Below are 15,573 nucleotides of genomic sequence, written 5' to 3'. Positions count from 1 at the left end.
CCCATCCTCCTATTTTTCTTCAATCGTCCACGTGTGGTTCTCCTTTCTTGCCAATACGGCCTGATAGCATTCCCTTGCCAGGACTTGGTCACCCTTCACTTCACCCACGCCGTTGTCTGTTTGGAATTTCACCTTCAAACAGTAGGTCGATGTCGCCGCCTTCCACTTGTTTAGGGTGGGCCTCCCAATGATGACATTGTAGGACGAGGGGCAATCTACCACCAGGAAATCTACTTGTTTGGTCAACTGCAATGGGTAGGTCCCTGCTGTCACCGTCAGAGTCACTATTCCCCTGGGGTAGACCCTATCTCCACTGAAGCTGACGAGCGGAGAGTCAAAAGGGCGGAGCCTTTTTGGATCTAATCTCAGCTGCTGGAAGGCTGGGAGGTAGATGATATCCACTGAGCTCCTGTTATCAATAAGGATCCTTCTGGTATTGAACCCTTCTATATTTAGCACTATGACCAGGGGATCGTTGTGAGGCTGCTTTACTCCCCTGGCGTCTCCTTCATTAAAGGACATGTCTTGGTATGTTCGTCGGTGCTTGGACGGAGGCATGGTGTGGACGCTGTTCACCTGTCTGTGGCATGCTTTTTTGAGTGATCTGAATGATCCTCCTGAGGATGGTCCTCCCGTGATCGTGTTTATCTCCCCGATCACTTTGCGTGGAGGCTGGGACGGATGGTCGTCATCCCGAGTAAAGGATTCATGTTGGGTCCTGTTGTCGTCTCTGAACTTGCTATATTCTCCTTTCTTTACATATTTCTGTAACTTTCCTTTCCGTATTAATTCCTCTATTTGTTCTTTTAGGTCTCTGCAATCTTTTGTGTTGTGGCCGTGGTCTCTATGGAACCGGCAATACTTGTTCTTGTCACGTACGTTGGGGGACAAGTGTAATGGCCTGAGCCATTTGAGATAATGCTCGTCCTTGATTTGCGTGAAAATCTTGTCAACAGGCATAACCAAAGGAGTAAATTTTACCTGACGAGGATTTTTGTCGTCTCTCCTTCTATTCCCGTCATTGTTCCGACGTTCTGGTCTGTCTCTCTTTTGCCCTCTGCGGTCGTCTTCCCCTTTGGACTTATCCCCTAGTCTCTCAGTATCTTTTATGGCAGCTAGAGCATCTTCCGCGTTCATGTACTTTTGTGCCTTCAGGAGCATCTCAGCCATTGTCTTCGGGGGGTTTTTTGCAAGAGAGGCCACAAGGTCTCTGGATCTCAACCCTGCTTTGAAGGTCGTCAGCTGCACCTTGTCATCAGCTTCATCCACTTCCAGGGTTTCCCGGGTGAATCGCTTGACATATGACCTCAGAGTCTCCTTCTCTCCCTGTCTTATGGTGAGTAAGTAATATACTGGTCTCCTTGGGCGTTGTCCCCCTATGAAGTGGCTCAAGAAAGCACTACTCAGCTGATCGAAGTTGTCTATGGACGAGTTTGACAACTTAGTAAACCACTCTCTTGCAGCTCGTTTGAGAGTCGTAGGGAAGGAACGACACAATATCTCGTCAGATGGCTGCTGGAGACCCAGAGTCGTCTTAAAGGTATTAAGATGATCCTGAGGGTCCTTGAGTCCGTCGAAGGGCTCTAATTGAGGCAGGCGAAACTTTGACGGCACAGGGCAATCAAGTACCGCTGCAGTGAAGGGCGAATCTGTAGCCCTTATCATTTTGTCTACGCTCCGGTCTGTTTTTCTTTGATAGCGCTCCTTAGTTCGTCCATCTCTTTCCTCATTTCCCGAAGAAGATCTGAGTTCTGTTCGTCCGGAGTAGTTGGTCTCCGGGGGGTTTCCCTCTGTTGGCTATCCCCCTCTCCCTCCGTGTTACCCTTGGACCGGTTTTCTTCCTGTTGAGCTTGTTGAACCTGTTGGAGCCGCAGCTTCATTTCCTGGTTCTGTCTGGTGAGTTCCTCAATGGTGGCTGCAAGGGCTTGAACTTGCTGGGCCAAGGTTGCTGAATCTGGGTTGGATTCCATCTGGATATGGAGAAATGATGGAAACTACGTTTTCGAATGTGAATCTGAAAACTCGCTTCCCACAGACGGCGCCAAACTGATGATGCACAGGATCGTCAGTAACGGTGAGCGGATGGAATCCTTCGTGGTGCGAGAGAATATGCTCAACGATGGTCACCGGTGTGGTGCCTGCCACAACGTCTCCGATGCCAAAGTTAGAATGATAAAAATAGTAGAAAATCAAGATGTGGATCTGTGTTTTTATATTTCGTACCTTTCTACTGACTGTGTGGGAGTTTTATACCTGCAACCTTGGGGGCTAGCCGTTGGGATGGTTAATGCTTTCTCAAGTAACGCCCCTGGTCCAATAATGAGACTTTTAAGAGGTTCCCAACGGTCTGCTGAGTTGATTTCGTAACCGCTCAGGTCATTGATTGACTGCATTGAGTGACTCCCCGTCTTCGTCAGTGACGATAGCTTTCTTCGTTGTTCCTGATGACTTCGTCAAGGATGCTTCCTCCGTCACTAGCGTTATCTTCGTCTAGGGATGCAGCATCGTCATTCCCATCAGTTTCCACTGATCATAAAGAGTCATCTATAAACTGAAATAAATAAATAAAAGTTGATAATTCATAAATGCAAGAAAATAAAAAGAAGAAGCATGAACGTACTAAAGTTGGAAAAAAAAGTTAATAAGAACCAAAAAAAAAAATTAAGTTGTTGCTTCTATAAAAAGAAAGCCGTTGAAAAACAAATTAAAAATATATGGTTGATATTCATAAATACAAAAATCTTCTCCAAAAAAAAAAAAATCCTGCACTTTGGCTGGAGAGAAAAAGTTGATAAAAATAAATAATTAATGAAATAAGCGGTTGTTTAAAATAAAGCTGATAACAAAATAAAAAAGCTGTTGATAATTCATAAAAAAGAGGAATAATATATTCATAATATTTTAACAACAAATTCTAAGTGATATATTATTATTGATGGTAACCAAAAAATTAATTTAAATTGTGAATTTATATTATAACAATAATAACTTATCGTTTATAATTTGTTGTAAAAATATTGTAAATATTGCATTTTTTCATTAAAAAAATAAAGTTAAAAAAAAAAAATAGACAAAGACATATAAAAGGACCACGAACCCGGTTCAAGATAAATTGGTTCGGAGGCTGAAGTTGCAGGTATATACCATTTGACGATGCCGTTTCGGAGGTCAATGTCTATAACAACCACCGTAGGTTTTTTTATTCCCAGTAGTACTAGATGATAAGCATTGTCATTAGTTATTCCCGAATAATTCGTAGTAGGTTTTTTATATTATAAAAACTAATCTTCTTTCTTTTTTTCTTTTCAGCTAAAGTGGTTTCAAAAATACTTTAGTGGTATTTGATTTGTTGTGATATACTTTTAATGTGATGCATATTATGATATGTGACATTAAAATTTTTTGTTTATTTTATTTTTTCTAATTTTACCATAATCTAAAATTATAAAATATATCACATCACCTAAATAATATAATGTTGTATTATTATATTGAAATTACATTAATGTAAGATTATAATAACATAATATTACGGTGTAAGTTTCTCAAAAAATATTACGGTGTAATATAACATCACAATGAACCAAACGCTCCCTTAGCATAATCTGATACTTCAAATGGCAGCACATATTGATTATATATTATGAAATCATATGCAAGAATGCAACTGATATAGAGTTTTGGACAATAGGAGGGTTAGAGAGTATTTAATATATCTTAAAGGTAATTATTAAATCAATGATTATTACGTAATTTTAGAATTCTCATCTGAGATATCAATTGTTTTGTAATGATATTTGTAGTTACGTGTAACGTAGCACTTATATTTATTTAAATTATGTATCTACCTAGCTCCAATCAAATAAGTTTCGTAAGTGAATTGAGATTTGTTAGCCATAATAATAATGCAAAAAGATATTGAAACTAGTTTTTACCTTTAGAAGGTTGTTGAATAACCTTTTTATTTGTTGATAAGGTGAATAACGTTTTTATATATTGTGTTTTTAGTGTATGCTTGTTCCTTTTTGTCAATGTTCTTTAATTACAAAATTTTAATAATAATTCAAAAAGATATTGAGTGTGCACTTGGCTCTAACTTAAAAAGTCAGTTTATTTTTGCTACTATTCATGAGTCTCACTATACTTTTTGGTACTATTTATGGGTCTCACCTACTATTTCAGCTAATTTTTACTTTTATTTGCAGTACTTTCAGTAAAAAGTTTTCAGTTTCAATAAAATAAGTGGATCTCAAACAGACCCTGAAAGAAGTTTTACCCTTTGAAGGTTGCCAAACATTTTTATAAAAATATAAAATTTGAATAATCTTTTAATATGTTGTGTTATTTGTGTATGCTTGTTTCTTTTAGTCAATGTTCTTTATTACAATTTTGAAAACTAAACTTGCACACGACTTGCTCTCATAATTATTATTATTATTTTTTTAAAGTGTTATCTAACAATGTTTTTGAAGTGTTTGATTCAATAATTAAAAATAAGCAAAGCAAATATTGAAATTAGACTTATGTTGAAACCCTAATTCTATAATTAAATTAAGCGAATTTCTTATAAAAGAAAGCCTACCTCAAATGGGAAAAACCAAAGCTTACTTTTAACCGTTTTCCTAAAATTAAAGAAAAAGAAATAGAGTTAAGTAGAGAGATCGAGACTCACATGGGAATTGAGTTGTTTTTCTTGAAAGTGAGTAAGAAAATAACAATAACAATATTTTACTCCTTTTTTACTATTTGCTTTAGCTGATTGATATTTTGTCTCCTTTCTCTCACCGGTCACTTATCTCCTCTCTCTCTCTTTTTTCTTTTTCTTCTTTTTTAGTTCTGATTCTCATTCAATCCCTCCCCCTCTCTCGTCCCTCTCTATGTGGATTGGTGCCTGTGCATTGGTGGTTGCAGCGGCGTGGATCGGTGCCCTTTTATCTCTCTCGCACCCTCACTCTCTTGACCTCCCACAATGACATAACCTCGTGGCTGAAGCTCTAAGCCGTAGCGGTCTCTCTCTCTCTCTCTAAACCAAAAATTACGACCATCGCGAGCCACCACCAGTGGCTCTCTTGGGTTCCCTCTCTATTTTCTATTTTCTATTTCCTCTTTTCTTTTCTCTTCTTTTCTTTTTATTTTTCCATTGCTCTTTGATTTATAAAAGTTCCCCGTTTTATTGCTTGTCTGTTTGTGGGTTTAGGGATCTAATTTTCTTTTTGGGGTTTTAGGATTTGGGAAAAAAAATTTTGATTTGGGTTTGGGTTTAGGCAGGGGCGGAGTTGTGTTGAAGGGTGGGGGGGCCATGGCCCCCCCAAAATTTTGAAAATTTTTAAAATATATATAATTATTTTAATGTTTTCAAAATTTAGTCTATAAAAATAAGAGTTGGCCCCCCCAAATATTTGAATTAGTCAAATGATGCTCTTAAAAAAAAAAATTGTTCTAATAGTTATAAATATATAACTTTATTTTTCGCAATTATATTTTTTATTGTAAAATGTACTCTTTTATCTGTTAAATATTTGATAAAGTTTGGCATTAAACATGTTTGAATCTATCTTTTTTAACCTGTTATGTGGCGATTAACAAGTCATTGACTCATTAAAAAATATCTTATCATCAAAACTATACATGAAATATGTCTTTAGTTGCCACATAATAGGTCAAAGCAAGATAATTTCAAATATGTTTAGAGACTAATTTATTCCTCCTAGTTGGATCATTCATGTTTTTGAAAATTTCATTAGTTCCATTGAAAGATTTCTTACTTACTTTAGTATAAAATTTAATAATTTGTATTTAAGATGAAATTTTCTAAGACTTTCACTATGAAAATAGAAAAAATGAATTTTATTTTATGAAAGATTGTCATCAAACAAAATTTTGATTGAAAATACTAAGTTTTTTTTTTTTTTTTTTTGGTGTGTGTATATATATATAACTTATCAAATAAAAAAGTGTATATATATATGTGTGTGTGTATATATAATAAAAAATGTGTATATATATATATATGTATGTGGGAGTTGTCTTGATAAATATATTAGTGCCGTAACTTGGCCCCCCCAAACAAAAATTCTTGGCTCCGCCCCTGGATTTGAGGGTTTGAAAAGGGGATTTGGATTTTACTGTGGTTGTTGGTGCGTCTGAGTTGTGGGTGCAGTTTGATTTGGGGTGATGGGGTTATGGGTTTTGCTGTGGTTGTTTGTATGTGTGTTTGAAAATGTGTTTGTGCAAGCATGCTCTATTTGTATGGAATCGGTGTTCACTGTGTGTGAGAACAGGAGTAGGTGTTGTCGCGTGTGTGAGAATGAAATATATTTTATTGTATAATTATATTATTTTAATGTGTTGTTTTGTAAAATAAAAGTTGAGATGTTGAGAATATTGTAAAATGGTATAGTATAATTGATAAAGTAGCTTTTTGAAATAATAAAATAGAATAGGATAGAATAATGGGATGCAAATACTCTTATTAGCCCTAATTTGCTTGTATATTGAGTAGAAAAATAACTTTGTATTATTCTTATAATCATAATAAGTTTGGTAACATAAGTAATTTCTAATTTTTCACAATTATTTGAGTAATATGATGTAGTTTGTATATAATAAAAAGGGGTTTTACAATAGATTTCTATAAAAATGATGTTACATTAATCACAACTTCTAACAAGTAAAAAAAAAAAAAAAAAAAAAGACTGAATACACTTTCAACCTTGAAAGTTTCGGGTTTTTCTTGAGAGAGAGAGAGAGAGAGAGAGAGAGAGAGAGAGAGAGAGAGAGAGAGAGAGAGAGAGAGAGAGAGAGAGAGAGAGAGAGAGGATTTATTGACACTTCATGATCAAATCAGTCACAGAAATAGACAGAAGAATAATTTTGAAAATGAAATAAAATTTAGTGAAATAAAATGAAAATTTCAAATTTAATAAAAGTGTAATTTAAACTAAAAAAATTACTAAAAAAAATTTATCTTTCAAGCATTGTCGATGTACTCATTCGTAGGACGATAAGAACAAGAAATTTCAGAACTTATTAAGATAATAAAATTGATAAAGTGGGATTAGTACTACATCAATTTCAACCTTACAGAAAAAAAAAAAAAAAAAAATTTATAAAAATCTATTGCTTTTTAAAACTTATCGTAATAAGATAAGATAGGAGAATATGGATGGGATGGAAGACGTGGAAGTGGCCCGGTTCCTAGTATTGATCATTGTAAATTATATTGATGCTGACTTGTGCTGCGAAAAATAGTAGGTGTGCTTCTCATAAAATAAAAATAGTAGGTGTATCTAACAGTTGGTGATTGAATACGAACATGCGGAACGATTTAAGCAAAAGGGGAAAAAAATAGGGTACAGTGTTGATGAAAGAAAGCAAAAGGTGACAAGGATGTGAGGGTTTTGGATAAAATTCTTCTATTATATTATAGTATAAAGATAAAAGGAAGTGATGAAAAGGACTGGACCGTCTTACACAGCCACAACTACCCTTAGAGGTAGAACAACAAGGGTTATGGGGCCCCTGATTCTAGGGCGCTCATGTTTTTGGGGTATACAACCTGTCACTTGAGTCCAGTCATGTTGGGTGATACTTGTCACTTCATTTCCTCTCCATTGCTTTATGTCTTCTCCTCTGAAAATTGAGATGAGTCGGGACCATTCTCTGTTTCCTTTTCCATATATATAATCATTATTATTCACAAAAAAATAATAATAGTGTTGATCGTTGAAATTGATATAACAACCAATAATATGGCAGAATTGGAAGCAGTTAGCCAGGGTCTTTGGTTAGCATGGGATTTGGGGTTCAAGTTTATCCAGCTTGAGTTTGATTCTGTAATAGTGTTATCTTGGTTAACTGATGTAAATTCTACTTACCCTCTTGATATAATGTCTTTAATATGTGATTGTAGGAGGCTCATGGGGTAAGAGTGAGAGGTGCGCGCCATATATATCGTGAAGCAAATGGATGCACGGATGCACTAGCGAAACTAGGAGCCCACCAACAGCATCTTTTGTCTATTTATACTACTTGTCCCAATTTTGTATACCACTGTTTGGTAAGGGATTTGGCCGGCCTCGGAAGTAGTAGACTGTGTGTCCGAAGGTCGGATAATGCTGTTGTTGTATGAACTTTATGTTTAGTAAATAAGACCACCCATTTCTACCAAAAAAGAAAAAGAAAATTTTGGATGGATGATATTTTGACACAAAATTTTCATAAAAAAGTAAAGGGAAAAAAAAAAAAATCATCAAAACAATGCTGAAAATAAGAATCTCTAGAGATGGAGCATGAAATTTGTTATTATTGAAAAAGTTGCTCAGTAGATTTAGCATGTTGGATTGCAAACTGTTCAACATGTGCATCTGATTTGGCGTAAATTTAAGTAAAACAACTTGTCCAAAAAATGAGACATAATTAAGTAGAAGAAATCAATAAGGTCTTATCTCAGGTGCTCAAGCCGTTGGTACTTGGTAGCCTCATGAATGCGATAAGTACTAATTACTGGTTTGATATTTGTCATGCACTTGGATTTGTCGGCAGAGTTCAGTCTAATATACGGAAATATAGAGATTATTTCATAACCTTCTTTGTTCATTCTTCCATTTTAAACAAACGCAAGTCAAGCCGCAAATCAGCAATCACTCGTATGGAAGATTGTACAGTTCGTTTCGATATAAATTACCTTATGGGCTTCAGATACCACCTAACAAATTCAGATTTTCATCATGGAACTCATGCTCAATGAGCATTGCTCATTTAGATATGCTGTCATGTAATGATTAATTTGTTTGAAATTTACGAAGTAGGGAGGCTGCAAATTAACAGTGCCTTATTATTGCTTTAAAATCATTTGTAACGTTGTAGTAAATTTGATTAGTAAAACATTTGGCAAACAATATACAAAAGAGATATAACATTGTTTTATATTTTTCTACATCTAGCAAGAATTCAGACTTACCAAGCATATGTGTGCGTTGGTTTGTGTGTGTATAGATGCATATTTATGAATGGCACATAATAATGTTAACAGTCATTAAAAAAGAAAAAGGAAAATAGACTACAGCAGTATTTTGTAAGTGCTAAAACTTTTGAAGAAGAAAAAGATAGTAGAATTGTGGGGAAGAGATTAGTCCATATCTTGCGACCAGCTTATTAATCTTTTGCCATCAATACAAATATTGAGGCATGAGCAATCTTGAGCCAATCCTCTCTAATTTCTGGTTGGCATCTTCTAATCAATTCAGGACAATCCGCAACTCCAAATAATCTCAGAGCTGTGAGGCTTCCCATTGGTAGAGACAACAGCTTGTGGCAACTTACAATTCCAAGTTTACCGAGTGATACAAAATTTGGCAGCCAATCTGGCAATGCAGTCAAGTTGGGACATTCCGCAATTGCCATTTCTTGTAAAGTTGTTGCAGACCGTTGACTCCAATGGGGCAAAGCCACCAACTGTGGTAATTGATGGTGCATCAGTGTTTGAAGGCTCGACGGGAATTCTTATTGATTGTCTTCCCTTTCAGTTAGATCAAGTTTTTTCACAATTACTGATAAATTGAACCTCTAGAGCGTTAGGTGTTTCATGGTATGCGACAAGATCATGTATTTTGAATCTCCACACATGGCCACAATTCATATAATCTTCAAAGAAAGATCTTGAATAGAGCTCATCTATATATTGGTTTCTGATATCTTTGAACTCTAGGTTTTCATTCGGTGATTGAAGCAGTCCATGTGCCATCCAAAGCTGAATTAATTCAAAAATTTTGTGCTCATAATCTTTTGAAAAAAGCGAACAATAAGCAAAACATTGTTTTAAGATGACATTTGATTATAACTCAATTGTAAGGTAGGCAAAATATCCCTTTCTTTTTGTTCCAGTTTCCACATTTCATTATCCTTTACAAATAGCCAATCACGTTCATTGAGCTTTGAATATATTAAGCTCCCTATGTCTTCACTGCTAGAACTCCTTTGCATTTCTTCACCATCTCATCCCCTACTTCAATGAGTTTTGCATGTTATCTTGCTTCTCCTTCACCAGAAGCCCATTTTATAAATAAAGATAGACACTCTTTATGTAGAAGTACTTCTAAGTTGTAGAAGGAAATGGTACGTATAATGGATGCAACTATTGGGCTGCGTGTTGTCACGGGGATCTTACTTCCATTTGGTATCCTCCATCAAAAAATTCCTCAACTTAATCCATTTTCCCTGATTCTCATTCTACACATCATCCAAGAAAAGTAAGAATTTTCTGTTGTGCAAATGACCTCAAAGGCGCATTTGCAATTGCTCTACGTCCAAATCACTACAATTTTCACTAGTTACAGATTTGATTAATTTGACCACAATTGTTTTATGTTAAAGTCATCAGATACACTTAACCATATTCTCAAGTGAAAATGGCCGACCACTTCTTCATTTTTGAACACCATTTAGCAAGTGTAGTCTTCCCAAGACCTGCAATTCCAGCTATGGGAATAACACAGACCTTTTGATCACCATCACAAGGATGTATTATAAGTTTAACTATTATTTCTTTATCCTTGTCTCTTCCAATGACATCTGAAGTCTGCACAAAGGAATAGCTCATCACCCTCCTCCCATGCATGACATGCCTGTTTCCTGGTCTTTTCGAAGTATGAAATTTAGCATTATAAGTTTAACTATTAGAGAGTGACTTCTTTGATTTTATGGCGCATCTTAAAGTGGAATATAAGTGGATTAGAGCTAGAAAGAAAGCAACGTACATTTCTGGTGCTGCTCCCAATGATCTCCTCAATGCTTTACACTTGAATTCATCCAGCACATCTTCGGCATCATAAAAGATGTTTTATAGCTTCCCAAGCCAGACAGTCTGCTCCTGATTATGTCCCTGCTGTTCCTCTGCATCCAACAGAACGGCTTTGTCTGTGGACAAGGTGTCCTCAAGCTTTTCCAAATCGCCTTCAACACCCCATATCAACACGACTTCTTGAAAGATAGGGGAACTGATCTTCACTAGAACTTTTGCTGCGAAGTTGAACCGAAATGATTCTGCCATATTCTTTTGAAGGACAAACAAGAAGCTGATGGTTTATGAAATGGATATGGCTGTGTGAAAGGGTGCACTGACACTATACCCTTTGACATGGTAATCCTTCGACTATTTCTCAAGAAGGTAATGTTAGCTACCAAGCAACTTAATTTATATTTTACAACTTTCTCTCCAAAAAAACATTAACAATAACATTTGTTCTGTGTACACAATAAAATTTAAGCATTGAGATCATATAGAATAAGTCATCCAATGGTAGATACCATCATTGACTTTGGACGGTTTGGTGTGACAGAGTTGAGATCTAAAAAGGTTAAAGAGCCATTCATTATGTTTTAAGAAGGTTGATTGTCATCAAAGAGTTCTTATTGTTGGTCTTAGACAAGTATGGTGATCCCCAAATGGTGGTGATCACGTGGTAGAAAGTTTGAATGAATTAGAAACTCAAATATCACGAGATCCCTCTTATTCATGGAAGTGTTTGCACCCTTCCGTGAACCATCAATACTCATACCTGCAAAGGGTTGTGTTTCTCTCAAAGGTCACAACTCTTCCCCAAACAATGCAATCATCCGTAAACCCTCATTTTATGGGAATAATAAATTGAATGAGGGTCACCACGCCATGTGATTACACTCATTTACTTATTGAAAAGTATAGTTTGAACCCCTATACAATTAACAAGATAGTGTGACACAGAGAATGGTCACGAAGTCAAAAACTTAAGGAGAACCTCTTTAAGAACAAAACAAGTGAAAAAATAGAATTTTTGAAGCTAAGGTATAGGGTCTCTCTCTCTCTCTCTCTGTTTTTTTTTAGTTTGATCAATGAGGACACACTGTTGTTTTGCATTTCTCTCGGCCCAGGAGCTTAGCACACCATTCTCTCTAGTTGCTTGCCTTTGACAGAAAAGCATGGGAGCTTAAACTCTCTCTAATCTCTGCTCTCCAATAATATGGCTCAGGAGGATTTAACCCAATCCTTGCCTCTAGAGAGCTAAAGACACAAAGCACTACCCATTTGGAATGGCCTGTTGCACTAAGGCTTACTGAGTATATTTTCTTCACCAAAATGGCTCAAAAGATTTTATATAATACACTCCCTTTTGGATTCAGAGCTCAACAAGCATATGGCCTTATAAGATTTCCGTTTTTGGCTTTAGAAACTATAGTGTTGAAAACATAATCCCAGGCTTCTTCAACATGCTGCTCTAATTAAAAAAACAGTTTTTGATTCTCTTGCTTGAGCAGGAATATCTCTTGCTCGAGCAAGATTCTTCTGAGAACAACTTCTCTGAGCAGCTCTAGCTCCAAGGTTGATTGTTTTTTGGACCAAGACATAACTCTGTTACAAATTACAGTGTCACGCATATTTTGCTAAACTTCTAAATCCTAACACTTATGTCTCCGACATGAACACACCATAGCTACAACCTACAAGTGGTTTGTTGTAGTCTAGCGTGATCCCATGGTTGAATTAATTTAGCTCACTCAACTCTTATCTGTGGATAAACAGATTGACGTTAGTGACTTGGCTACGTGTCTGCACACTTTATCAAACTTAACCAAATCCTTATTGGATGACTTTCAATTCACTCTCTTTTTCAAGCAAACATCATTGGAAATTACCAATGCTCCTTGAACTAACCCAAACCATAAAGATGAAAAGTGTTTTAATTATTAGTTTTTGTTTTTGTTTTGTTTTGTTTTTTTTTTTTTTTGGTGTATAAAAAAATATAAAAAATTATAATTAAATTTTTAAAAGAAATCTAGACACAATTGCACAAAAATTCCATGTAATTAAGTCACACTTGAGAATATTGGACCCTTTTTTCTTTGTATAAATAGGGGGGTCCCAGCTCCCAATGGGATGAGGGGGCTAATAATTTTCTCTCCAAAACATTTATTTTAAAAATATAAAAGTTTTCCATTGTATACTTTTTACGATTAAAGAACATGACTTGCCAACTAATCAAACTAGAGTTTTTCAGTACCTATAGCAATTTCACAACATCAAGAACAAACCCCAGCGTATACATTGTCAAATTCCATAGTCTCCTATTACATCAAATGATTGTTTAATTTTTCTTGCAAAGTATTGAATAGTAAAGATTCTAGGCCATAGTCCTAATTACAACTCTTAATCATGTTGGACTTGGATAACACCTACCAACAACGTATCATTATGAGATGCAAAAAAAAAAATTTGGAGTGTACACAGTGTTTAGTGTAGATGGGAAGAAATTTTATCCTATTCCAATTGGTTAGGTTATTAAGGGACCTATTCCAATTTAATGATCCTGGAATTTTGTATACAAATAATAATCAAAGAAACTTCTGCCTAAAATAAGTCGGACTTTTAGCAAGAGAGAAAATTGATGTCTAGATAAATCAAGCTAAGGCCGACCAAAGTGGACCATATTCTTAATTTCTTATCTCTATGTGTTCCATGTAGAAGACTTACAATCAATGCTTGGCGTATAAAAGTTGAACATCTTATCTAAAGTCCATCCTCTGAAAACTTGAGAAAAAATTCATTTAAACCAACACAATATATAAATTATAAAGGAATCAAAGAAAAATTGTCAAAAATAATGAAAATTTAATCTATGCTTAAATTCTTATAAGGATGAACACAATAGCAATATCCTTTAAAAAAAAAAAAAAGATAAAAAATCTATGCATATTTTGTACATATGATAAAGTCTTATCACAAAGTTTTTTAAGACTCATGTTGATTAGTGATTAGGAGTTATAGAGGAATAATCATCAAAATATATATATATATATATATATATATTAGCAGGTTTTTGTTTACATTCTTTACTAAAATGCCCAAATTTACCACAATTGAAGCATTTTCCTTTACCAGATTTCTGTTTATCATGTTTTTTTATAAATGTGTTTCTTGTTATCAAAATTCAACAGTTTCAGCATTCATTTGAATAGGAAGAGCTTTAGTAGGAATGTTTTTCTCATTAAAATCTTCAACATAAGGGAGATTAACAATATGCTTTTTCCTATATACTTTTTCCTAAACCAAAAAGCATTTGAAATATCAGAACTAACATCATTGATCAGCAATTTTTGGAAAGTATCAATTTTGGATTGTAACAATTTATCAGAAAGTTGGTTAGCAATTCTTTTATATCTAACTTCTTGTTTCAGAAAGCTTAGAATGAATCAGATTTAAAGAGTCATCAAAATCGATTTCAAATTTCGAAGCAAATTTAAATTTAACTTTTTGCCCAAAAGGGTCAGTAGTTATACCATCATGTTCAGTAAGAAACAAATATAAAGTATTTATAAAAGGAATACCAAGAATCACTTTATCAGTCATGTTTTTAACAAGTACAGAAGGAATTTTATAGCCAACATTTTCATGGCAAACATGAGCATTGTTCAATTCATATTTGATTTTCATTTGAGTACCATTAGCAGAAAACAATTTTTCAGTAGATTTTTCATAATACTTTGAAGGAATTAGTCCTTCCCAAATGCAATTCATATCAGCACCAGAATCAACCATAACAATAACATTGAATTCATATTCATGGCAGATAATAATTTTAACTTTTGAAAACCATTTTGGAGGGATCAATTTGTTAATAAGACTAAGTCTATTCTTAGTAAGAGCAGTACCAGAAAGAGGAGCTTATTGGCTGGTGTTATCACCATCTTCTTCTTGCTCATCCGGTTTAGTATCAGATTGTTGATTATCAATTCTTTGAAGCAATATTTCTTGCTTGAGATTAAAGTTATCATTTTTGAAAACCATTTTGGAGGGATCAGTTTGTTAATAAGACTAAGTCTATTCTTAGTAAGAGCAGTACCAGAAAGAGGAGCTTATTGGCTAGTGTTATCACCATCTTCTTCTTGCTCATCCGGTTTAGTATCAGATTGTTGATTATTAATTCTTTGAAGCAATATTTCTTGCTTGAGATTAAAGTTATCATTTTTGATATTTTTAAACTCATTTTTTAGTTCAACAATTTCTTCTTTAATAATAGCAATTTCATGTTGTAACTCATTAACAATTAATTCTTTGGACTTCTTTTTATTAAACCTTTCCAAGGTTTCATTTATACTTATTTTTTATTTCAGTTTTTTATCAGTTTCATCTTTGATTGAGGTTTTCTTGAGCTTTTTAAGATATTCTTTAAGATATTCTTCTTTTAGCTTAGGATTGTCAATCTGGCTTATCAATTTTATTAGCAGGTTTTCTTGTTCTTCATTGTTGTTTAGAACATTAACAATTTTATCATTTTTTGAGAGAACATTGATAGTATTGCAACAAGAATCTCTACAACCAATTTTAATATTAGGTGAAGTAGAGGTTTCACTACTAGAGTGATAACCAGAGTCTGAGGAGGAGGAGCAGTCCTCTTCCAAAGAGTCAGTCAAATTAGTAGATTCAAGAATCTGGAACAGCTCTTCTTGATCATTATCATTAATATTTAACATGTTAAGTTTATTCTTCATATTTCCAGGTTTTTGTTTACATTCTTTACTAAAATGCCCAAATTTACC

The 15,573-nt window shown here is 34.6% G+C and overlaps 1 protein-coding gene across 1 annotated transcript; it reads right to left on the bottom strand.

The window, feature by feature from the left end:
* Positions 1 to 9: 9 nt before the first annotated feature.
* LOC115961916 lies at positions 10 to 1,665 on the bottom strand. Its single transcript, XM_031080812.1, has 2 exons — positions 982 to 1,665; positions 10 to 927 (listed from the first exon to the last, which is right to left on the bottom strand). The coding sequence occupies exons 1-2, from the start codon at positions 1,663 to 1,665 to the stop codon at positions 10 to 12; spliced, it is 1,602 nt and encodes a 533-aa protein (XP_030936672.1).
* Between the last annotated feature and the right edge of the window lie 13,908 nt (positions 1,666 to 15,573).

The sequence above is a fragment of the Quercus lobata genome, chromosome 9 (genome assembly GCF_001633185.2).
Source record: "Quercus lobata isolate SW786 chromosome 9, ValleyOak3.0 Primary Assembly, whole genome shotgun sequence".
Taxonomy (NCBI): Eukaryota; Viridiplantae; Streptophyta; class Magnoliopsida; order Fagales; family Fagaceae; genus Quercus; species Quercus lobata.
This window is presented reverse-complemented; position numbering and strand designations above follow the sequence as displayed.

Coding starts and splice junctions, on each gene's coding strand:
- LOC115961916 (XM_031080812.1), bottom strand. CDS start 1,665: ATGATAAGGGCTACAGATTCGCCCTTCACTGCAGCGGTACTTGATTGC. Junction 928..981: donor ACGACAAAAATCCTCGTCAG/GTAAAATTTACT, acceptor ACGCAAATCAAG/GACGAGCATTATCTCAAATG.